At 52.3% G+C, this 24,156-nt stretch overlaps 1 protein-coding gene across 6 annotated transcripts in view; it reads right to left on the bottom strand.

Moving 5' to 3' along the window:
- Positions 1–24,156, bottom strand: part of BCAS3 (BCAS3 microtubule associated cell migration factor) — a 613,911-nt gene that overhangs the window by 7,882 nt on the left and 581,873 nt on the right. For 4 of the 6 annotated variants that reach the window (XM_055130823.1, XM_055130824.1, XM_012932802.2 and 1 more), the window contains one exon: positions 13,422–13,589. In XM_055130823.1, coding sequence (XP_054986798.1) covers positions 13,422–13,589 — 168 coding nt within the window. Of the gene's footprint in view, positions 1–3,290; positions 3,357–13,421; positions 13,590–24,156 lie in introns of all 6 variants that reach the window. The other 2 variants (XM_055130821.1, XM_055130822.1) reach the window with 1 other exon arrangement.

Raw genomic sequence — 24,156 nt, 5'->3', positions numbered from 1 at the left:
CTGTGCTCTTTCTGGTGTCTTCTGTGGGCTGAGGCCCCTGCAGGGGGCTCATCCAGGAAGGCCTGGAATGCCCCTTTCTAGTTCCAGGGGCCTGGGGGCGGAGCCTCTGCAGGAGTGTGGAAGGTGGTCCCCAGTTAGGGGCACAGCAGGATGTGTCTGGTGGCTGGATGTGGCCGGCACTCTGGCAGGAACTTCTCTGAGCATGCGGCCTGCACACATGCCCAGTGGGCAGGGCCAGGGAGGGCTGATGGGCAGGTACGGAACCTTTCCGAGGTGCCAATGTCAAAGCTTGAAAGCCCCCACCGAGCCCCCCAGAGAGGTTCTTCCCAAGCTTCCTCCGCTGATACGAGCCCAGGCAGGAGCCTTCGGCCATAAGAAAGCTGCTCCCGGGAAGTTGCTGGCTGACAGGCCGCACCACATCTGGTTCTCATTGAAATGTGCATACGTAATTAAATTCTCTTCGATGCACGGAGGAGTTTGGAAAGACTGAAGCTTCCTCCCCTTTCAGCAGGGTTAAGAAATCAGTCTCTGGGGCCAGAGAGATAGTACAAAGGTTAGGGTGCTGGCCTAGCGTGCAGCTGCGGCCCGATCCTGGTTCACATCCAGTCACCGCAGATGGTGTGTCCTCCTGCTCCAGCACTGCAGGGACCCTGAAGCCCTGCTGGACTACTGGGTGCAACTCAAAAACCAAAACAAATCAGGTCTCTGGGGTCAGAGAGACAGTACAGGGGTGAAGGCGCAGGTCTTACTTGGCCAAGTCCGGTTCAAGTCCTAACTCTATGCTGTCCTTCGTGCATCAATGGAGGCAGCCCTGGAGGCCCTGAGCATCTTCGGAAACCATAAGCTCTCGTTCCTTGGGCCTGCTCACTCTCCTCCCTGAAACCTCCTCGGTTGGATTCTGCAAAGGCTTAGGTCTGTGCTCGGCCTGATGGGCAGGGTCCAGTGAGGGCTGCATGTCGCACACAGTCCCTTAGCGCAACCCAGAGGCCAGTCAGTGCCCGAGGCCGGGTGAGAAAGGGAGGGGCACAGTCCTGGAGCGATGGCTGCCACCCTTTCGCTTGCCTGGCATTACATCCTAATGTTGTCCTTTCTCTGCCTGGATCTGGAGGGGTCTTGTCATGCCCTGTTCTGAGCAGGGGGGATCCCCACCTGGGGTGTTCCACACAGGAGGGAACACTCTGGCCTGGCCCCCCAGCCCCGTGGAAGGAAAGGGAGCTTTCCAGTGCAGGTGAGGTGATGCCCCCGTTGCTCTGCCTTCCCATATGCAGCCCCAGGTAGGTGTGTGTGTTGCGGGGGTGGGGGGGAAGGGTGATGTTGCCGTGAGCGATGAAGGAGGAAAGGAGGAGGACTTTCTGGGGAATTGCCCAAAGTTTCCCCAGTGTCCCAGTGGTGAGAGGGTGACGTCCTGCTCAAGAGAGTCGCCCTTGAGGCTTCCCGTGCAGGACAACGCAGAATTCAAAGCAGAGATCCGGCTCCATGGCGGCTCTGTCGACAGAGGATCTTCAGTTCCTGACTCCGTTTTTTTGTCCAGTAGGAACTGTGACCAGGTGATGGACCTGGCCTGTGCAACTCCCGCAATGACTATTTTTCCCATCTCTGTGGCACGAGCTTCATGAGACTTTCCTAATCAGGTCCTTCTCCTTTTAAACTGAACTGTCCTGCCAGCCCATCACTTAATAGTGGGGTATGGATGTGACTCGAGGACAAATGAGGGCCAGGAAGGGGGAAACCAAGAGGAAACCATAAGGGGAGACGGTTCTAGATTAAACAGGGCAGTGTAGAGGTCCCATTAGGACTCTCGGCCCGCTCCTGTGGTAGAGTTCCTGTAGTGCTCGCCACTGTCCCAATCAGAGGGCTAGCACCGTGTCGGGCACAGGTGCCAAAGAATCCTCATTTGGGAAGAGACACACAAGAACCCACCAACCCCAGCACTGCTGACCTGCCTCTGCAAGGGAATAACTCTGTTGTTTGTTTCCAAATGGTCAACTGGAATCATGGGGAGGGTACTTGCCTTGCATGTACTCTACCCGGGTTTGATCCCTGGCACCCCCATATGGCCAGGAGTGATCCCTGAGCAGAGGCAGGAGAAATCACTGAGCATCCTGAGCATCATCAGGTGTGGCCAAATAATAATAATAATAATAATAATAATAATAATAATAATAATAATAATAACCAAAACCCTCAAACCAAAAGGGCACCCGGAGTGTTCCCATGAGCTTGCCTGAGCTTTTTGGTGGCATGAGTGGCGAGGCCCTAGATGTGGTGCCTTTCCATCTGGGAGGAAGGTTTAGGGAGACAAATGCAGCTCTGGGTGCAGCTGTGCTGGGCCAAGCCTAGCGAAGGGAAAGGCGGGGGTGATGGTGGTGCATCAAGGTTTCTGCTGCTGGTCAGGGTCCCCGCCTGGACGCACACGACTCCCCCCCACGCCCTCCCAGGAGCCAGGAGCGAATCCCCAGTCTCCACAGGCACGACCGCCCGTCCAGATGAAGAGGCCGGGCTGGCCTTTGTGCTGGGCTCAGACGGGCTACTGGTGCCGAGGCTCTATTCATTATTCAATTCAGCCAGCTCCGGCGAGTCTCTCCATTTGCTCCTCCAGGAGGAATAACAAATCTAGAAATGCAATTCCACTTTGGTGTATTAAGATATTGATTTGCCTGTCGAGTGGAAGTGCATTTGTTCTGTCAGCCCTCCTGTGGGGAGGAAGGGGTTAACCAAATGTTTATCACAAGGCTGGCTTCAGAGTTGAAAGTAATGTGATCAGTAATGAATTTTGTGTTACATTAGGTTGTATAAATGGACAGACAAGCGCAGACAACAAGTGGCCAGGAGTCGGGGCTAATCTAATGATGTAAAAATAGAGACAGCACCAATTATGCCAGGGGCCAGCGCCAGGCTCCTGCAGGGACTGCAAATGAATAGGTACAAATCAAATTACTCACTAATAGACGCACTACAAGAGGGGCAGTCAATGGTAAATGCATTAAAGCCTAGTGACCTCTCTGCTCTGCACAGCAGAATCCGAAAATTTGACTTCCATCTTAGACGTGGGGGGCAGGGAGGGATGGTCTCAAAGAAACTCTTGTGGGGTGAAAAGCAGCAGCTCGGCCCCCATCCCGACTCAGTCCCTGGCCGGATGCTCTCTTCTGTCTGTGCTGACTTCTGGCCCTTGCTCCACGTTCTCCTGCAGGCCGAGCACTGGGCAGGGGTGGGGGGGGGAGCAGCCTGCTGCGGGGCGGAGAGCAGTGGGACCGAGCCTAGCATGGCGACAGCGACCGAAGGTTACATACCCACACACTTCACAGCCATGTGTCTCTCAGGGGTGACGGTTTTAACGGCTACATCAAGGGCTGTGTCTGTATTGAAAATAAAATAGTTCTTTAAAGCCGATCGCAATGGGGGCCTTGAAGAGCAAGCACCAAGAAGGGGAGCTGGGTCACTGTCCTCAGGAACCCCATTTTTTTTTTCCGGGAGAGTGGGGATCCTTTTATTTCCCTGTCTTTCTCCTCTCCAGTTCTGCCTCCCAGGGCCAGGTGTGTGCAAGGGAGTTGGGTGAAGCCAACCTCCTGGGTAGCCCAGGTGCCCCTCCTCCTCCTCCTCCTCCCCACGGGGGCCATGGGATGAGAGGCCAGGCCTGGAGTCCACAGCTGCTTGGCTGCGTGGCTGGAAGTTCCGAGTAGGATCGCCGAAACGTGCTCATGTGCAGCTCTCAGCGGCTTGGAGATGGAGAAAGCGCGGAAAGGAAGACTCTTCAAGTCTTTCCAGCCTGTGCTGGGGCGGGTGGGGCCCTGGCATGCGGATCCCTGCTCCCCTCCCTCAGCCTTGGGGCCAGCACCCGTACCCACAACAGAATGCAGCGGGATCGTGGCTCTGGAGCTGATGCCAACAGTGGAAGGAACAGCAGGGCTCGGGATGGAAAAGGCCCTAAATGATGGCAGCAAGGGCAGGTGGGTCCTCCACAAACCCAATGGCGCACACAGAGGGGTGCCAGAGATGGCTCTCCACTGACTGAAACATACATGCGGGCAGGGGCAGGTCTGTGACAGCTGGGGACGGGGGTGGGGCGGGGCGGGGGTCAGCCAGCAGGTTTAACGCTGTTTCTGCACATGGCGGACAGGGGAGTGGAGCTGGGAGAGCAGGCAGGAGGAAGCCCCCCAGTCATCAGAGCATGACCAGCCGATTCTGAGATGGGAACCCCAACAAGCCTCCTCCTAACCCTGGGCATCCTGGCCTGGCCTGGTGGTCTCAGTTCAGAGCTCTCGTATGTTGGAAACGAAGACTCTGGGACTCTGGTGTCACAGGGTCATCGCCAACGTCCATTTCCCAGGCGCATGTGTGCACGCCCTCCTCAGTCACGGCGGCCAAACCTCGAGGTGGTCTGCACCCCTCAGGCCATGTTCTGAGGAGGCCCCAGCGGGGCAGAGGCCAGGGCAGAGGGGGAAGACAGGCATTTAACCACCCATGACTGGGCTCAACTTTGTTCTGAGCTCACACCTCGTAGAAAGGTCAATGGTTAAAGGTGAATTCTCTGGCACAGGAGGAAGAAGAGAGAGAAATCCTCCCTTCTGTTAACCATTTACCTATGTGAATGTCTCCAGAGCAGCGCTTGGTCTGGGGGGGGGGGGGTTGTCCAGCAACCTCCCCCCACCCCCACCCCTTTGCCCAGCTGGTACATTTCCCGCGTGAATCCCTGTGCAAGGAGCCCCAAGGCTCACTGATGAGGTGGCCCAGGCACGGTCTCCTTGTGGAGAGCAACCGGCATACATTTGCTTCAGGAATTCAAAATAGGTGTCAGCATAGGAGACAGCTTTTTCGGGCAAGTTTCTGAGTCCTGGGGCTGGGGAGTCATGGAGAGCTTGAGAAGGGAGAGGGGTTGGGGGACTGGAGCATGCAAGACGGAGGGTTTGAGAGGGAGGAGGAGTGAGAGGAATGATCTGTTGAGAGTCACATCTGAGAACTGATCAGGAGCTAACAAGTTTGTGGAACTCAACCCTTCCCCCCACTGCTCTTTAGCTTCCTTTTCCCTCTCAGGAGTCACCCAAACCCACTCAGTCATTCAACAAACATTAACTGGGGCCCAGCCTGGCTTCTGTCCCAGGATGGATGGTGGACAGGGAGAGGCTGGAGGTTAGAGGCAACAAAGATTGAACCAGACGCCGTCCAGGGGAGCACGGACAGGTTCGGACATGTGGTGCGGCCTGCAGGACCGACTCAGCCCTGACTCACAGGTGGGCAAGGCAGAGATACAGCACGTCCAGGACCACATGACCAGGTCACCTGTCCAGGGAGGTAATGGTGCTGAACTTCAGAGGGGAGAAAAAAGGGGTCAGCTATATGGCCATCGGAGGTATCAAGAGGGGCTGGGGTGGGGCGTCATCTTGGTCTGAGAAGGCAGCAATGGGGTCAAGGAGTTGTAGGAGGGTAGGGGGAGGGGCTTGTGCTGGGGGATGGTGGGGTCTCTGGGTCAGGTTCTCTGGAAGAGGGTGATGGGGAATGATGGGTGCCATGGTGGGCCGGGAGGTGGGGACTCAGCTGGGGAGCCCTCTGTTTTTGCTTGTATCAAACCTGGGACTTCACACCTGTGAGGCCTCTGCTCTACTGCCGGCCTGCCTTCCCGGCCTGCCCCCTCTTCTCTTGGATGCGGTGGGGGGGGCGGGTCTTATGGTGAGGCCCCTCTGACCATCTGGCCAGGTGAAAATGGCAGGAACTTAAGCCCTGGACACTCCCCACACAGGTCGCTTCAACACCTGGCCCTCCAAGCTCCAAATCTCCCTGCTCTGGAAGGGGGGGGGGTGAGGAATGGAGGACACGGCCGTCGGGGAGGGGGGGGCTGCTCTCATTTTCTGAGGAGTGAATGAGGACGTGAACCCAAGCCCCCCACATCTCTCAGAGCCACAATGGCAGAACAGGGCCAGAGGGCCTGTTTCCATTCCCACGGGACTCGAGAGGAGGAAGGAGAGGCACCCCCAATCCTGCTCAGCTCTGGCCTCTCCTCCCAGGGGGTCCAGGGCTGGAGACAGGTGGGCTGATTGCACTAAGACACAGGTCAGATGCTCTATATCCCCTGAAGCCCCCAGCAGCAGCGGCTGCCCCCTCCCCAGCCGAATACCTGTGGCTGGCCTGTGGCACTATCGCTGTGTCTGGGTGTCCCTGTGCCTCGGGGAGGCTGACTTCCCCCCTGCCTCCTTGAGCCACATGCCTCAGTTACAGGGTGCTGGCAACTTGCCTTTACCTCCTGGAAAGCGTGGGTGGGGGAGAATCAAGACCCTTGCTGGGTCTGCCAGAGGGAGCTCCAGTGGACAGTAGGGGAGAGGTGCCGGAGGGGATGAGACCATCCCCCATCCCCCCAGCTGCCTTCTCCAGGGCTTTCTTTCATCTCTGTTGGAGGAGCCTCAGGACCCCCTAAAGCCTGATGCAGAGACACACATGGCCGCCATGAGGCGGTGGCTGAGCAAACTCAGAGTGCTCTGTGGAGGAGGAGAAGGAGACCACCAGTGCCTGCTGTGGGGAAGCTGAGGAAGGGGCCACCAGCTTGGCCTGTCGAAGGAGAATGGTAGCCCAGGGTCCCATGGAGTGTGGGCAGAGGGGCCAGTCTGGGGAGCAGCGGGCCATCAAGGATGTCACCACAGAGGAGACTCTGGCAGGACGGCCAGACCCAAGCTGGAAGCTGAGGGAAGTGAGCACACCCAATATGAAATGAGTCTTCATCACTGCCCTTCTGAGAAGGGGTGAAGGGGCCGGGGAAGCTGGAGAGGAGAATGAAGACTGGGATATGGGGGGAAGAAAGAGGAAAGACCAGGTCTGGTGGGTGGCCACCCTGGGCAGTTTAGAGGGGAGAGTCTTCCTCTCGGGGGCCAAGAGACTGGCCCCCTTCCTGGGTGTGTGTGGAACACATCACTCTGACACAGGAAGAAGCTACAGGAGGGTGAGAGAAAATTCCATGGAAGGAGCAAAGCCATTCAGTTGTGAATGGTGGGTCACATGACCTGTGGGGCCCTGAGTCACGATGGTCCTGTACACCTGCTCCTGCAGCCTATGAGAGCCCTGATCTGCTTGGGAAAGGTGAAGGGTGGTGGACCCAGAGCCCATAAAGGTGGCTGTCTGTCAGGACAGGACAGGGCCACCCCAGGGATGCTTCCTTTAATAGCCTCTCAGCAGACATTGCTCGCTTGCTTCCTTGCAAGGGATCAAGTCCCCGAGTCATTTGCCCCTGGCACTAGGCTGGAAGACTCTCTGAGCTGTGGCTGCTTTAAATCCATGGGATGGAGAAAGTTCTAGTAGCTGCCACATCTGAAGTGTCTGCAAAGTTCAATGGAATCAGCTAGTTTTCACAGTGAATGCTGATAATTCAGTGATCTCCTGAGAACAGGGGATTGGATGTGGGAAAGATAAGGGAATCCTGTCACTGCCTCGAGCCTGTAAGTATTGTCGCCTTGTGATGTCCACCTCCCATGAGATGGGAGGGGACTGATAGGGAATGTGGCATCTTAACACAAAAACGTTCCCAGAATCTCAGCAGTGGGGCAAGTGGGACAGCTAAGGTCTACTGGAAAAGCTGATCCCAGGGGCCCAGATAGAGTCAACCCTAGGAGCAACAGCTGCATTTTTTTAAAAGTTAATTTCTACTTTTTGGGGCCTGGAGCGAGAGTACAGTGATAAGGCACCAGTCTGGAAGGTGGCTGACCTGGGTTCGGTCCCTGACACCACATAGGGTCCTCCGAGCCCCACCAAGAGTGATCCCTGAGTGCAGAGCCAGGAGTAAGCTGAGCACAGCCAGGTGTGCCCTGCCTCCCATCCCCTCTCCCTTCAAAAACACCCAAAAACCCAATTAAACAAATGGATGCTTGTTCATGCACATGCGTACACACATATTCTGCAAAACATGGGCAACCAATGGCTATATGTTAATTTATGATAGCTTCCTGCAGCCATTTGGAAACGGTGTTAACGTTCAAAACATGCTTTCCATGTTAAGAAGGAAACAAGGCACAGACTTCAGGAGATGAAAGTTTCTGCAAGGCCAGGAAGATGGCTCAAGATGGCTGGGTTTGAGCCCCAGCTGCATACTATCCCATGACCACCACCCCGGAGAATAGAGTTGGGTGCACCACCAGGTGTGTGGTCCCCAAACCAAACCAGCAAACACAGAGTTCCTGACAGAACTCTACAGAAGAACTTGAGATCTTCAAGAGAATCTTAAAGCCTTTCCTGCTATGTAATTAATACACATATGGGAGAACTCAGAGGGTGAAGCGAGATAAACTAGAACACTGGCATTCGAACTGTAGAACAGAGTTCATCGATGCAACAAGAAGTCATTTTATTAGGCAGCTTTAAAAAAACAATGGAAATGGAGGACACGAGATGTCCTGTCTATAATACTGTGTTGTGGAAGTTTCGGGCGAGGAAGTGAGTATCTTGAGATGGTAGGAAGGAGGCAAAGATCGAGTCCATGTGGGAACCGCAAGAGCAGCTGCTTCTGGACTAAACTGGAGTGTGAGGGAGTGATGAGGAGAGAACGGAGGCCTCTCACCCACGTTTGGAGCTGGGGCCATGGGCGGGGGAAGAGATGCCCCCTCCCTCTCCCCTGGGGGCTGGCTCTGTGGGTACTCAGCGTCTCTGGCAGCAAGAGGCAGCTGCCTGCAGGAGGGCCGTATCAAAGATGGCTTCAGCAGTGGATCAGAACTTGGGGGTTCGGCCTGGGGCTTGTGTTACTGGGTGTGGAAGAAAACAAACAAACAAAAAAACAAAAACATTGGAGAGAGGAGTATGCGCAAAAGACTTTGAGGCTAGTGAGAAAAGGGACTTCTGAGGCATCTGGGGGTTCCTGAACTTTGTTTAAGTATTGGGTTCTTCTATCTTTACCTAGACATAAACACACACAAAAAAACAAAGGAAATATAGCAACTGTTTTAAGAAATTCTCTTTTTCTAGAAAAGGCAATATTGAGAGGAATGCCCATTAAGCAGGAATTAGCAGAGTTCTGAGGGGGCCCACAGGGACTGCATTCCAGGCAGGAGGAGAGGTATGTGCAGGGCCTGGTTGGCAGACGCAGCACCTGTGCCTTGGGACCCTCCGGGGCATTTAATTTGGCTGGCGCCCACTCAGGGCAGTGAGTGGGGAGACTGGTGGGAGGCAGGGCTGTGGCTGGTCAGCAAGGGCTGTGGACACGGTGAGATGGACTGAGCTCACGGGGGCGGGGCAGTGGGGTGGGGAGGAGCTCAGTGATAAACAGACGGAAATGGCGGTAGGTAGGTTAAATGGATTTTGGGGGGAGAGAAAGCCAAGTTGGAGACGGTTTGGAAATCCTTTAGTATGTGGATAGTAACTTGAGGCCATACAAACAGAGCTGGCGGCCCTGTATGACTGGACGGAGAAGAGGGTCAAGCTCTGGGCTTGGGAAGCAGACTGAAGGCCGAGTGAGAAGGAAAGCCCAGGAAAGGAACCCAGAAGAAAGCCCAGGAGAATATGGCGAGACGGCAGCCTCAGGTGAGGCCTGCCCAGAAGGCTGGGCGCAGTGCCAGGGTCAGGTGCCACGGTAACGTGAGGCAAGATCTAGGGCTGGGCCACTCCACCTCTGAGACAGAGGGAGAGGTTGGCGCAGAGACATTTAGGGTATGGTGCTGGACAGTCACACGTTTCCTGAGCCCTGATCCCTATTTTGTCTTCGAGATGTTGGCGTCAGAGCTTGGAGGAGAATGGAGAAGTCTAAAATGGAATCTCCGAAGAAGGGAAGAGGGGCTGGAGTGATAGTATAGCAGGTAGGATGCTTGCATTGCACACGGCTGACCCGGGTTCTATCCCTGGCATCCTATATAGTCCCCTGAGCACCACCAGGAGTAATTCCTGAGCGCAGAGCCAGGAGTCACCCCTGAGCATCGCCGGGTGCCTCACTCCCCCCAAACAAAACAAAACAAAACAAAACAAAACAAAACAAGGAAAGAGACTGGCTTCAAGATGATGGTCTCAGCACACAGCACATGCACTGTACTGAATACACAGCAGACTAGTCAGTCAAATCACCAAGACAGAAGAAAACAAAAGCCCGCCAAAAGAAAATGACCAAGTAGCAGAGGGCTAGAGATCTGGGGAATCTCTGAGAGGAAACAAACAAGTTGGAAGCCAGAGCAGGATGCAAGGGCTGTCAGCGTCCCGACATCACTGATTCAGTCTTGCGTGTTCAGGTGCCCATTCCATGCCCTAGCACCCATGGCCCTAGCACCCATTACTGCCGCACGAGGAAGGCAAAGCACGAGGAGTCCAGAAGAAGGGGGCCCTGGGGGTGCAGGAGACTGCCAGGCAGCGCTGGAGAGAGCAGAGTAGACATTTGCGGAGGCACCAAGCTGAATCCCTGGGGTTCATCCTCAGCCGAGTGGAGTTGACCTTGGGGTGGAGTCGTCTAAATGGGCAGGGACACATGAGTTCTAAGGAGGCAAGGCAGCCAGTTATGTGACGTGAAGTCACCCACGTGTTCCATGACACCAAATGGCCTGCAGTCATCCGGAGTACAGCTAACACCTGCCTCACAGGTTAGCCATGGTTCAGAACAGGCTTCAGGCTGGAGAGGGAAGGACAGGAGTTAAGGCTGACCCTGCACGAAGCCTACCTGGGTCAGCCCCCCGCACCATGTGGTTCCCTAAGTACTGCCAAGAGTGACTCCTAAGCACTTCTGGGTGTGGCCCCCAAATATCCCCACTCCCATCCAAGAAAAACCTCAAAAGTACAAAAAAGACCTTTTGGGCCAGTTTGTAGAGAGAGCTGTGGCAGCAGCAGGTTAGATGGGAGCAGACAATAGCTGCCAGCGGACACAAGGAACTCTGGGGGATGCTAGAAATGCTCTGAGAGCAGATGCTACCGAGGGCTGCAGAGCTCCATCAATTCATGAAAATGAAGGAGTTCATATTCTCAATGAGTGAATTTTATAGCATATAAATGAAAATTTCAATAAATATGTTCATTAAAAAAAAAAAGAACCCTCAAACCCAGAAGCTTGTTAAAATGCAGGTGCTGATTTTGGAGGGATGAGAACCCACATTACTCATCAGCTCCTGGATGGAGCCAACAGTGCTGCTGAATGACAGATTGTTTTTACAGTTTCCTGATGCCAGTGGGTGGTGGCCAGAGTTCCAGGTACCTTCCAGGGAATACTGCGGGCAGGCCAGCAGCCACTGGCGAACAGGCGGGCGGCTCTCAGATGGGATATTATGCAGGGTCTGAGAATGAGTTCTGTCCACTCTCTGTGTGTGGGCCCGGCCAGCAGTCTTGGTGGCTGCGTTAGGGAAAGTGCTAGCTAGCAGGTGTGGAATGAACAGATCCTCTCAGACAACTCAGTAAGTCCAACAAGGCAAACTTCTAATGTCACACTCTTCGGACTCCTCTGATGAAGCAGGGATGTGGGAAGAGAGAGTGATGGACAGGCTGTGATGGGCAGAGGGGAAACCTGCGGGCATTTCCCATCCATATCACACCATGTGGCCCAGGCAGCAGCTGGCGCTGGCCTGGCTCCACAGAACTGGGCTGGACCACCAGATGAACAGTCTGCCTGGAGCCGGAAAATGGGGACATTTCCCCATAAGATCTGCTTGATGCATTGGCCCCATCCAAAAACAATCACACAAAATATACATTGAATATGGCCAAAGAAAACCGAATGAATCCCCCTGAGTGAAAGTTTGGGGAGGAAAATTAATACTTAGCTCAAAAGAGTGCCTCATGATTTTTTTTTCCTGAGCTGTGGTTCATGTCATTTTCATTTCCCCAGGTCTATCCGTCCAGCTGTCTGTCTACACCTCTCTACCTCATAAATGTGCTGCTATCCACAAAGATGCCCCTGGTACAGGTTGTAAACTGTCTCCATCAGGCTGAAGCCCCCTACATCTGACTGATTTGCATCTTCATATGTGCTTGTGGGGTGATGTGCTACAAGCACCTTCTGCACCCCTTGTAGAGGGGAGCTGGCCTAGAGATGCTCCAGACCCCAGAAGGGGGGCTCCTGGGGACTGCGTGTGGGGAAATCTGGTTTATATAAGCTGGAGGCTGGACAGGGGCCCTGGGGATATGGGAGGAAAGTTTGAGCGACTTGTGAGCTTCTGAAAGGGCAGAGCGTCCCTTCCATCACAGCTCCTGGCTGAATAAGGTGTCAGAGCCCTGGGATGTGGTGGAGGCAGGAGTGAGGATAATGCAGGAAGAGCTGGCGGTGGGGCATGTGTACATGTCTCTGTGGGGGGGGGCACCAGGGATGGGGGCCAGCTTGCTGCACTTCTGCATCTTGCTTCTTCCTGAGGGGTCAGGGGGTATGGAAGGGAGCTAGTCCTCAGAGATGACCTAAGAAGGTATTCAATTCTCTCTAGTCCAAAGGCTTCTCTGCTGAGACAGGGATGGGCAGAACACACCTGTCCTCTGTGAAGCAGGGGGCCAAACAGAGAGGGTGGGTGGGCAGGGAGAGGAAAAGGCCTATGAAGACCCCGTTATCTGCCAGATCCAGAGTTCGTGCAGGAGAGCAAGACGTTGATAATATCAGGTGACCCCAATGCACCATCTCAAACTCTCACAGAGCCTGACTCCTGCCCATAGCTCAAAGTTTTTCTTCCTGGGGAACCTCTTTCCAGGGTGGAGGTTGGGGGTGGGGGGCAGTTCCCAGGCAATAAGCTGTCAGTAAGAATAGTCCTGGGCTGGTGTTGGAAGGCCTACAGTCAGGTTCCTCCGTCAAGACCAAGGTATTCTGGACCTCAGAAAGCTGGGAGGTTGCCTGCTGGCCTGAGGCAGGGCCAGGTGCTATGGGAAACGAAGAGGCAGGTGATGCTGTGACTATGGAGGTGGAAGGACAGTGAACATTCTGTGTATGTGTGTATGTGTGTGTGTGTGTGTGTGTGTGTGTGTGTGTGTGCGCGCGCGCACCTGCCTATTTGCTTCTCACCTAACGATGACTTCCGCTGGCTCTCTGGCTGTGAAAAGACTCAAGCTGCTGGACCCACACCGAGGTCAGAGCATAAGGGTAAAAGGTCACAGGAGCAGAAGTCATTTAAGGTCTCCAACAGTCTGCTTCATGCTTGCTCCGTCCAGGCTGGGAGGCCCCCTGACCCCTGCTCATCAGCAGTGAATGGAGGTGTGGTGCTGCAGTCTCGCTTCTAAGGGCGGCTGGACATCTTCGTGACCCCTGGGTTGTTCCCGCCCCCTGTAGTCACGTATGCAATTGTACCACATTGGGGCTCGCTGCTCATGGACTGGGGAAGGGATGAGTGCCACTGGGAAGTCCCCTTTCCAACAGGGTTCCTCCAGTGCTAGAGCTTCCCAAATGGACGTCAGGGTGTTAACTCAAGAACTAAAGGGTTATAACACACACACCCGCCTGCCAAAGAAGTGCCACACCAGCAGGTGTCAGTTAGGACCAAGTTGGGCTAGAAGCCGGCAGCCACTTTTACCTGTTCCGGAGCCCACTACGTCCCGGCTGGGCGACTCGGCCATGGCGTCGGCGAGCCGCTCCCGAAGGCCCTCCTCGGTGTGCTCCATGGAGGACATATGCCGCAGCCCGAAGCCCTCGGGCCAGCTCCCACACACCTCCAGCAGGGTCACGCTCCGGTCAAAGGTACCTGCGACACACAGAGGACAGCTGACAGTGAGTCCACGCTTCTGACAGTAAGCTCCTTTCCATCCCCGCCCAGCACAGCCCTGCCACACGGGAGGGAGAGAGGAAGCCCCGGCGGGCACAGGGCTGCAGGCGCAATGAGGCCGCCCAGGCCTGCCTGGGACCTGCGGGAAGGCCGCCGGGGAAGGACTCTCAGGCCATCAGGCTGGAGGTGTTTGAAACTCTTTTCTGAGGAGCCATAGGCTTTCCCCAAAGTCTTCAAAGATGCTCCAGGAACTAAGCTGAGTTCAATCCAAATATCTCTACTTTCTCTGATAAAACAGCACTCCCCCTAAAAAGTTATTTTAAAAAAAAGGGGGGTTAGGCAGCTTAAATTGAGAGAGAGAAACAGAGAGAGACAGAGACAGAGAGACAGAGACACTTTTAATACCACACTGGCCTATAAACGAAACCAGTTTATGCCCTGAGCAATTACAGCCCAAAGTTCCAACAGCGAGCTTGGCGACAACTTGGTTCAAGAACTCAGACAGTCTGACTCCTCTGTGCAGGGCTCATTCCACCCCACAGTGGAGATTCCAGCCGCCCAAGGCCGTGTGCACCGTTGCGGCACCATTTGGGAGATACCAGTCACGGAGTTCGTGATAGCATCTTCGGCGGGGATCTTTCCTTCATCTGAAGCTACTTCCCAGTTCCAAAGAAGAACAGGGTGTTCTGCGCCACGCCAAGATTAGATTTTACATGCAAGATCACTTCAAAGGCCGCGTTTAAATTATTTGACTTTACTATATGGCAAGTCTTCTGTGAAAGCTGATTTCATCCAACTCTCTCTTGGAAGGAGATTATAGTCATGCTCTGTTGCTTTAAGCACATACAATTTCCCCAGCGATTAGGTAACTGAATCCATTGCATTTATTGAGCTTGGTTCCTGCCAGCACCAGGAAGATGGGGGAAAAATGCAAATGCCAACGTTTCCCAAAGTTGAAAGTACACGCAACACACACTCTTTATCAGGTCTTGCTTCTCCTCTTTGATCAGCCGTCAGAAACTATCTTCCTGAGGCGGTGAGCCCTGGGCAGCATCAGCACACACTCTCTGCCAATGACAGGTGGTAATAGAGAGGGTGCGAGCCCCAGCCTCGGCAGGCGGCCCTGCCTCTGATAATGGCCGCAGCATGGAGGTGATAACCGTGCGCAAACATGCCGGCAGCCGGGACTCCATACATCAGCAAAGAGGCCCGATAATCCCCAGCTCTCCTGACCAGACAAAGGCCCTTGGCCAGCCTGCTGGGATTTGCATGTGTGGTAAGGGTCACTGCTGGCTCCTGAATGTCATCGGCCAAGTTTGGCTTTGATTTATCTCTTGCCTAATTGTAGGGTGCGGCCAGAATGGGCAACCTCTATGAATGCATCTCCCCCAAAAGAGGCCTACCTTGGGTATGGGTTGCTGGGAATCTGCTTGTCAGGCTGGACTCTGGAGATGAGAGCTGCCCTAGACCCTTTCTCTCCATCAAGTGTGTGGGGTGTCAGGATGTGGGCCGGGAAGGGAGGTGCAGGACAGGGAGTGGGGCGTGCTGGGTGCCAAGTATGGAGTCAGAACTCAATTGAGCAATAGCTCAAAGGTGCCCAGTTCCCCAGTCCCCAGGAATACATGAGGAGTGAAGATATGAATGAAGGTCCTTCTAATTCCTTCTTTTTTTTAGAGGAGGAGCAGTGTTTGGGCCACATCTGGCATTGCTCAGAGTTACTTCTAGTTGCCTGGGTGACCATGTGAGATGCTGGAGATTGAACTTGGGTTGGCCATGTGTAAGGCAAGCATCCTATTCACTCTACTATAGCTCCGGACCTATTTCCTTTTTCTATCTCTGAAGTGGGGCTAATCACTCTTTGCTCTGTTTGTAAGGACTGAAGAGATGAAGTAAGGTTCTCTCCCGGAGTCAGTTCTGCTCTACTCTTAGCTGACAAGATCAAGAGCACCACTGTTTCTCTGAGCGGCTGGCCTGGGACAGGTTGCCTAGTGATACCCACAAGAGGGGATTAACAATCAAACATGATGGCTCCGCCCTGACACTCAGGCCTGGGCAAGAAGCTTTCAGAGGGATGGAGCTGGGCCAGCGAGCAGGGAAGGGAAGGGGATCCTCTTTAGGCCTGTCCTTTGCTCCCTTTGCTAGAGCAGGGTGCCTGCCTCTATAACGGTGGGTGCTTAGTCTGTGTTGAGACATACCGTAGGTCAGGTCAGGTAAGTGGATAGTGGGTAAGTGGATAGTGGGTAGGTGGATAGTGGGTCCAAGAGGACCATCAGAAACCAGATCAGAAACAAATGGAACACTATCTGGCAAGATGTTAGAGCAAGAGGGCTCAGGGAGGTGGGTGGGCCACATCCATGGCATGTGCTAATGACCAGAGGCATGTCTCATACTCTAGGGAACAAAGCAACAGTGCACAGCAGAGAAGAATCCTGAGCTAGAATTGTGAAGAGTGAATAGAGACCTGGGCTTCAGTGTAGGCTTTGAGATATAAGCTCAACTACCTTTATGTCTTTCTGAGTCTCTGATTTCTTGTCCATAAAAATGGAAAAACTGGGCTGGGGAGAGTACAGGGATAAGAGTACTTACCCTGCAGGTGCTGTGGCCACAACTCTGGCTTGAATCCCTGGCACCACATATGGTCCCCTAAGCACACTGTCAGGGATCACTCCTGAGCACAGAGCTAGGAATAGTACACAAGCACTGCTACGTGTAGCCTCCACCTCTCCCCTCCCCCGAAAACAAAACAAATAGAGCTATTATGAGAACTACATTAGAACATAGAGGGGCCGGAGAGATAGGACAGTGGATAGGGCATTTGCTTAGTTCGCAGCTGATCTGGATTCAATCCCTGGCACTTCATATGGTCCCTTGAACAGTGCCAGAACTGATTCCTGAGTGCAGAGCCAGGAGTAAGCCCTGAACACGCTGTGTGTGGTCCCCAAACAAACAAAAGAAAAAAAAAACACCTGGCACCTTTTACTATACTGCAAATATTAAGTGTGCTTGTGTACATGTTAATGATGACTGGGGTGCACTCCCAATGGTGGGGGCTTGTGCAGTACTGGAGATCAAATCTGGACCTCTAGTCCTCTGAGCCATCTTCCTGGCCCCATCATCAAAAAATTTTTAGGATCACAATGATTCAAAGAGTAAGCATAGAGAGTCCACCAATTTCTAGAGATGAAAGCTCAGAGAGGCTTAAAGGGGTGCTCCAAGTCCCTTGAGTGACAGATCTGGAATAGAGGCTCCTGGTCATTAGCTTGGAGCTCATACCATCAGCTTCTAACGCATCTCTTAGATGCACCCACTCTGATGCCTTAAACCTGAAAGAGCACCTTTGTCTCCCCCAATTTGCTTGTCACCTTTAACCAGTGACTTCTGAAATTCTTCCCTACTCCAGGGACCACAGACCTAGTACAGGGCTTGCATGCAGCTGGCCCTAGTTTGATCCGCAGTACCACAAATAGTCCCCGAAGCACTATCGAAAATACAAAGAAGAAGCAGGAGAAGCAGAAGAAAGAAGGAGGGAGGAGGAAGAAAGACAGAAGGAAGAAGAAGAAATAGTAAATAATTTTATCCTCCCAAACAGCCAAGTCCCTTAGATGATGGTGGTGACACTGCCGAGTCTCACTATCACACAGCACACAGGAGAGAGGCACTTAAGGGAGACCTAATCTAGTCTCCTAACATGGGATGTGCGGGCAAGTTGTGGGGAGGAGGCTGAGAAACACCATGTGAGCATGTGTCCTGAGAGGTGACAATTGGTGGTCCCACTTACAGTGCTAGGAGTCCAGCAGCAGCTGTGGGATGGCCCCTATGTTTCCCTCACACCCTCTTTGCTGGTGCAGCTGAGAACTTGAGAGGTGCTCCTGGAGTCTACCTGCTTTGGAACAGGTGTGTGTGTGTGTGTGTGTGTGTGTGTGTGTGTGTGTGTGTGTGTGTGTGTGGTGAGGCCAGGCTCTCGCTTTGGAACAGGGAGGGGTGTGTGTGTGTGTGTGTGTGTGTGTGTGTGTGTGTGTGTGTGTGTGTGTGTGTGTGTGTGTGTGTGTGTGTGTGTGGTGAGGCCAGGCTCTCCAAGGGTGAGGTCATCCCCAGGTTTGGAGGAAACTTGTCAGCATCTGCAGCACAGTTATCACTCAACTGGCAGCCCTGGGACCGATGGGCTGGCCGTCTGAGTCCCTTGGCTGGGGAAAGGGTCAGCATCAGGGGGAGAAGATACTTATCACACTGTTTGTAAAGCACCAAAGGGGCGCACTCAGCATCTAGGATCTCAGGCGGAAACAGTGCCTGGCTGTTTGAAGCCCTCTTGCAGTTATGATTTGAGTTCATGCAAACATTCGTCAAGTATTCAGAGCTGGAGAGACAGTACAGTGGGTAGGGTACTTGCCTCGCATGCGGCTGACCCAGGTTTGATTCCTGGTATCCTAGATAGTCCCCTGAACACACCAGGAGTAACTCATGAGTACAGAGCCAGGAGTAAGCCCTGGGTACTTCTGAGTATGGCCCCCAAACCACTGCTTTTTCCCCCCAAAAAAGTATTGATCAGTGTCACCACAATAGGAGAGAAGTGCTGGGGGCACGGTGTGAGGTGCAACCTCCCCTGAACTCTATTCCCCCCAAAAGCAACAAAAGAGTTTGTAAAACTCTGGGACGTTGCCATCCTCACTCTTCTACAGATTTAATGAGGTGGGGGAGTGGGGGGGGTCACTGAAGGTTCCTCTGAGGCAGCCCTTCCTACTTGGCCTATCACCTCTCACCCTGCTCCTCTCTGAACCCCATTTTTCAGGGATCACCTCGAGTCCCACCTTCTCAGGGAGACCTTGAGTGACTACCAGAGCTATAGTGAGATCCTCCACAAACTCTGATGACACAAAAGGGCTTTCCCTTTGTTACTGAAGCTGCATATTGCCCCCCAAAGTATTTGCATGCATAAAATGAGGTAAGCAATGTTGGGGGGACTGTATTTATAGATGCTTCTAAAGTCCATCATGGACTTCCAGCTCCATTAGATCAGCCCCCTGGTGCACTTCCCAGACAGCCGTAGGGAACCCTCTTGCTCTGGGTGGGCATTTCTTCCCCCCGACTAAAGAGCACTCTCCACCTCCATCATCTGTGTTTCCTCAGACCACGTCTGTCATGGCTGACTGGGCCTGTCTGCAGAATCTGAGAGCAGCTCCACAGTCCACACCCTGTGGGTTGGGTGTCAGAACCCTGGACCGGGACTGGAGGAATGAGCTCGAGAGAGGCAGCCAGGAAGCGAAGATGAAGTAGGAGCCCAGAGGAAGACCCCACGTGGGCAGAAAGCAATAGCCCACTCTCACGGCACTCCCGTCTGCTGCTACTGGTTTGAGAGGGCAGCTTCTGGGAATGGAAGAGCCGAAGCCATCCACCTGGGAACTGTCCTCATACAGGTGAGCTTCCTGAATGCTGCCTCCTGGCTGGGCATCCTGAGGAACCCTTTCTCCCCAGGGGAGAAGCGGGTTAGATTGCTGGGATTCACAAAGCCGTGAAAGGCCCACGGTGACAGCTGGTAGGCCGGGGGCACACGCGCTGCCTTCTGCCTTCCATTGTCAGGGGAGCGGGGTGGCAGCGGCTGGGGGAGGCGACATGTTCTCCGGGCTGATGGAGTTTAATCACACCCTCGGTATTGAGAAGACCTGCGGCTCAGCCTCAGCTTTGCATTCATTAGGTTCAGCTCTGGGCAGGGACTTTGCGGACAGGCTGTGGATCAGATTTCCAGCCACCGGGAAAGGCCAGGAAACCCAAGTGAAACTTGTCCTTAAACTGTTCTTCAAAACATCAACCCTTCTGGATGAGAGCTGATGACAACAACGATATCCCTGGTAACTGACAAATGATTCTGGCGGGATGGTGCTGCCCCTCCCTTCCCCACCCCCCCGCCCCAAGTCCCTCCTTCCCTGCCTGCTCTCCAAACTGTTCACCCAGCAGAGCTGGAGACCGAGGCTGTGGGCAGCGCCTTCCCTGTGTGACAGTGTGGCTGGAGGGGAGCACGGAATGAGGGCACTGCTTTTCCTGGTTGTGGCGAGGGCAGATTTTGCTCTGTCACTTGGCACTAAGTCCCCACTATCAGAGACTGGGTCAGTGTGGGAGGATGAGAGAATAGGAGAACTCCGTCTGGATGTTTCCATGCGTTAGCAGACTTGCCAAGAAAACCATTAGCCCACATCCAGATTACAGTGCAGCGCAAAGGGACCTCGACGCTGGCCATCTTTTGATTCCAACTATCTGCTGCTCACCAAAATTTCGAGAGTCAGTCCACACCCACCTACTTGGCTGGAAGGATTAGGTCATGTGAAAGGGATCGCCAGTTCAGAAAGGAACTGAATAAAAGACAGGAAAGGGACCTTTTATTTCACGAAAATCGAAGAAGTGCTTTCGCTAATTTGGGTAAGCTGGGGTGGGGATGAGGGGTGGGGAGTGGGATGCCGATGGGCCAGAGGTGGGGATGGCATGTGCATCTGGTCTCACAGGCCCCTGGGGCTGCTGGAGGGAAGGGGTTATTCCTTTCATGAACAGACTGCCACAGGTAGTAACACATCAAAGCTTCCTGTTCCAGGGAAGGAAGAGGAGTACAACAGTCACGGAGATGTCACAAACTTCTTCACAACTTAACATGGAATAGCTGTACAATGAGTCCCCTTTCTAAAACTACAACGTAAGTTTTTAGCACATCCTTTAAAGGTTAGGATGGAGAGAAAGAATCAAGATGCCCAGGTTGTAACTGAAATCCTCCCAATAACATTTTTCTTTATTCTGGGTCTTAATTCCCCCACTTACAACAGGGAGAATGAATAACTGCTTCTCCCCACCCCCACTGCCCCAGCTCTTTTTTTTTTCAATGAGTAACTTTTACTCATTGAATGAATAACTCTCATTACATTGGCCCTAGTAGTTTCAATGTAATGAACCGTAATGCACCATGAGATTAATGGTGAAGTGATGTCTGAGGTATCTTAGAATAAAAAGTATCGATTTCATTTTGTATGAACCAGTAGCCAGAAGAAGAGCGCCATAAGCAACTTTTGTTTTAACACCTGATGAAAGGCTTATGAGAAGCATAAATCAGGGTTCAAAAGTGATAATGTCCCTCTTTAACAAATGGTGCTGGCACAACTGGACAACCACATGCAAAAAAATGGGTTTAGACCTTGACCTGACACCATGCACAAAAGTCAGATCAAAATGGATTAAAGACCTCAACATTAGACCACAAACCATAAGGTACATTGAAGACAAGGTCGGCGAAACCCTCCACGATATTGAAGATAAAGGTATCTTCAAAGGTGACACGGAACTAAGCAATCTAGTAAAAACAGAGATCAACAAATGGGACTACATTAAACTAAAAAGCTTCTGCACCGCAAGAGATACAGTGACCAGAATACAAAGACTATCCACAGAATGGGAAAGGATATTTACACAATACCCATCAGATAAGGGGTTGATATCAATGGTATATAAAGCACTGGTTGAACTCTACAAGAAGAAAACATCCAACCCCATCAAAAAATGGGGCGAAGAAATGAACAGAAACTTTACCAAGGAAGAAATACGAATGGCCAAAAGGCACATGAAAAAGTGCTCTGCATCACTAATCATCAGAGAGATGCAGATCAAAACAACTTTGAGATACCACCTCACACCACAGAGACTAGCACACATCCAAAAGAACAAAAGCAACCGCTGTTGGAGAGGATGTGGGGAGAAAGGGACCCTTCTTCACTGCTGGTGGGAATGCCGACTGGTTCAGCCCTTCTGGAAAACAATTTGGACGACTCTCAAAAAATTAGATGTTGAATTCCCATTTGACCCAGCAATACCACTGCTGGGAATATATCCCAGAGAGGCAAAAAAGTACAATCGAAACAACATCTGCACATGTATGTTTATCGCAGCACTGTTTACAATAGCCAGAATCTGGAAAAAACCCGAATGCCCCAGAACGGATGACTGGTTGAGGAAACTTTGGTACATCTATACAATGGAATACTATGCAGCTGTTAGAAAAAAGGAGGTCAAGAATTTTGTAGTCAAGTGGATGGGCATGAAAAGTTTCATGCTGAGTGAAATGAGTCAGAAAGAGAGAGACAGACATAGAAAGATTGCACTCATCTATGGTATATAGAATAACAGAGTGGGAGACTAACACCCAAGAACTGTAGAAATAAGTACCAGGAGGTTGACTCCATGGCTTCGAGGCTGGCCTCACGTTCCGGGGAAAGGTCAACTCAGAGAAGCGATCACCAACTACATTGTAGTCGAAGGCCATGTGGGGGAAGGGAGTTGCGGGCTGAATGAGGGCTAGAGACTGAGCACAGCGGCCACTCAACACCTTTATTGCAAACCACAACAGCTAATTAGAGAGAGAAAACAGAAGGGAATGCCTTGCCACAGTGGCAGGGTGGGGTGGGGGGGAGATGGGATTGGGGAGGGTGGGAGGGACACTGGGTTTACGGGTGGTGGAGAATGGGCACTGGTGAAGGGATGGGTTCCCAAACTTTGTATGAGGGAAGTATAAGCACAAAAGTGTATAAATCTGTAACTGTACCCTCACGGTGATTCTCTAATTAAAAATAAATAAATTAAAAAAAAAAAGTGATAATGTCAACTATTGGGGCCAGAGAGATTATTCAGTGGTTAGGGCATTTACCTTGCATATGGCTGACCTGAGTTTGATCCCTGGCATCCCATATGGTCCCCAGAACCACACCAGGGATAATTCCTGAGCAAAGAGCTAGGATTAAAGCCTGAGCACAGCAGGGTGTGGCCCCCCTCCACCAAAACCCCCCTCCAAAACCCCAACCCCTCCCAAACCCAAATGTCATATATAACTTATTTTTTACTGTTACAACTTTGGGGAAATTATTTGGACCTAGTTTCCTTTTCTATAAGGAAAATACACTATAATGGGTTGAATGTTGTCTCTTCAAAAGATGTTCTCTCAGAAGGTGGCATTATTAGAAAATAGAATCTTTACAGATGCAGTTGAGGCTCTCCTAATGGTAGCATCCTAAATTTAGGGAGAATCATAAAAACAATGGTGGGTATCCTTACAAGGGCAAGGAAAGGAAGATTACAGACCCTGGGCAAAGGTCATGAGAAGAGAGGCAAAGATGGGGTTCGGGCAATGTTGACAAGCTGTGGAGCAACGGAAGAGTTATTTTATTTTATTTTATTTTATTTTTGGGTCATACTTGGTGATACATGGGGTTACTCTTGGCTCTGCACTCAGGAATTACCCCTGGCAGTGCTCAGGGGACCATATGCGATGCTGGGAATTGAACCCGGGTTGGTTGTGTGCAAGGCTGTGTACCTGCTGTGCTATCACTTCAGCCCCAGCACCAGAAGAGTTTAGAGCTGGGAGAACTTTCCCCTAGGGTCTTTGGGATAAGCAGGGCTCCACTCACACCTTGATTTTGAACTTCTGGCCTCCAGACATAGGAAAGAATAAATTCCTACCGTTTTAAGTTCTAAGTGCGTGGTCACTTGTCACAATCATACTAAGAAAATAATACTTAGTGTTGTTTTTTTTCAATGCCCATGTAACAGGTAACAAAGAATGGTGTGGGGAAAGCCGGAAGCATGTGGTCAGGTGGTACAGGAAGGCAGACTTCATACAAGGGCGCAGGACCCCTCCAAGAGGAACACCCAGGGTGCTGGGAGTGGGATCCTGTGAAAAGGTCAGAAGGCAGCGCAAGTGATGGACAGCTCAGGCCAGAAGCCCAGCTACCAGAGAAGCGGCCTTGGGGAAGGAGCAGGTGCATCAGCACTTGAGCTGGGCAGCTCTACCGTTAGAGAGGAGTGGGATTTTTTGTCAGCAATGGTCTTTTGATGGGGAGTCACAGCTTCCAAATGGGAGCACCCCACTTCCCTGAGGACACCTTATGTGGGCTCGGGGAAGCAGGAAAAGTGCTGTCTTGGCTCTGAGGCCAGGTCTCTTACATCCCAGTCATCTCCCCACATATCAGAATGGGAACAGGATGCTCTGCTCCCTAGTGGAAAGCCAGAATCATTCTCAATGTGGGAGAGGATAAAGCGAAAGAGGCGGGCTGGGTCTGTGGGAGCAGGACTAGTAGAAACTAGAGGTCTCCAAACTGACCCGGCCTACTATTCTCTTTTCAGCAAAACATCATGCAGTCCCCAAGCCCCCCAGAAATTTACATGTTTTAATCAAACAGAAAGCACCCTCTAGTTACACCTGAGGTTAGGACTGACCCCCACAACTGTGCTACTAACGACTCACTGATCATCCCAGCAGCCCTGCAGGCAGTATCACACACTCTCACGAACATTGGTATAAATTCTCCTTAGTGCCATTTGCCAATATATCTTTGTGGTCCACTACTGAATTTGGGGTGCCAATCCCAGCATGCGAGCCCTGGTCATGTCAGATGCCAAATCTTCATGCAGAGGTGCCCACTGCTACAGTCCTGAAGCCTCCCAGCTTCAGGGTAGGTAAGTCATACTTCATTCTCCTAATAGAGCTTTAGGAGGGCACGAGAAAAAATTTTTCTAACAGAGAAAA

This window comes from Sorex araneus, chromosome 3, assembly GCF_027595985.1.
Source record: "Sorex araneus isolate mSorAra2 chromosome 3, mSorAra2.pri, whole genome shotgun sequence".
NCBI classification, from domain to species: Eukaryota; Metazoa; Chordata; class Mammalia; order Eulipotyphla; family Soricidae; genus Sorex; species Sorex araneus.
Note: the sequence above shows the minus strand (reverse complement) of the source record. Positions and strands in the feature narration are given on the sequence as shown.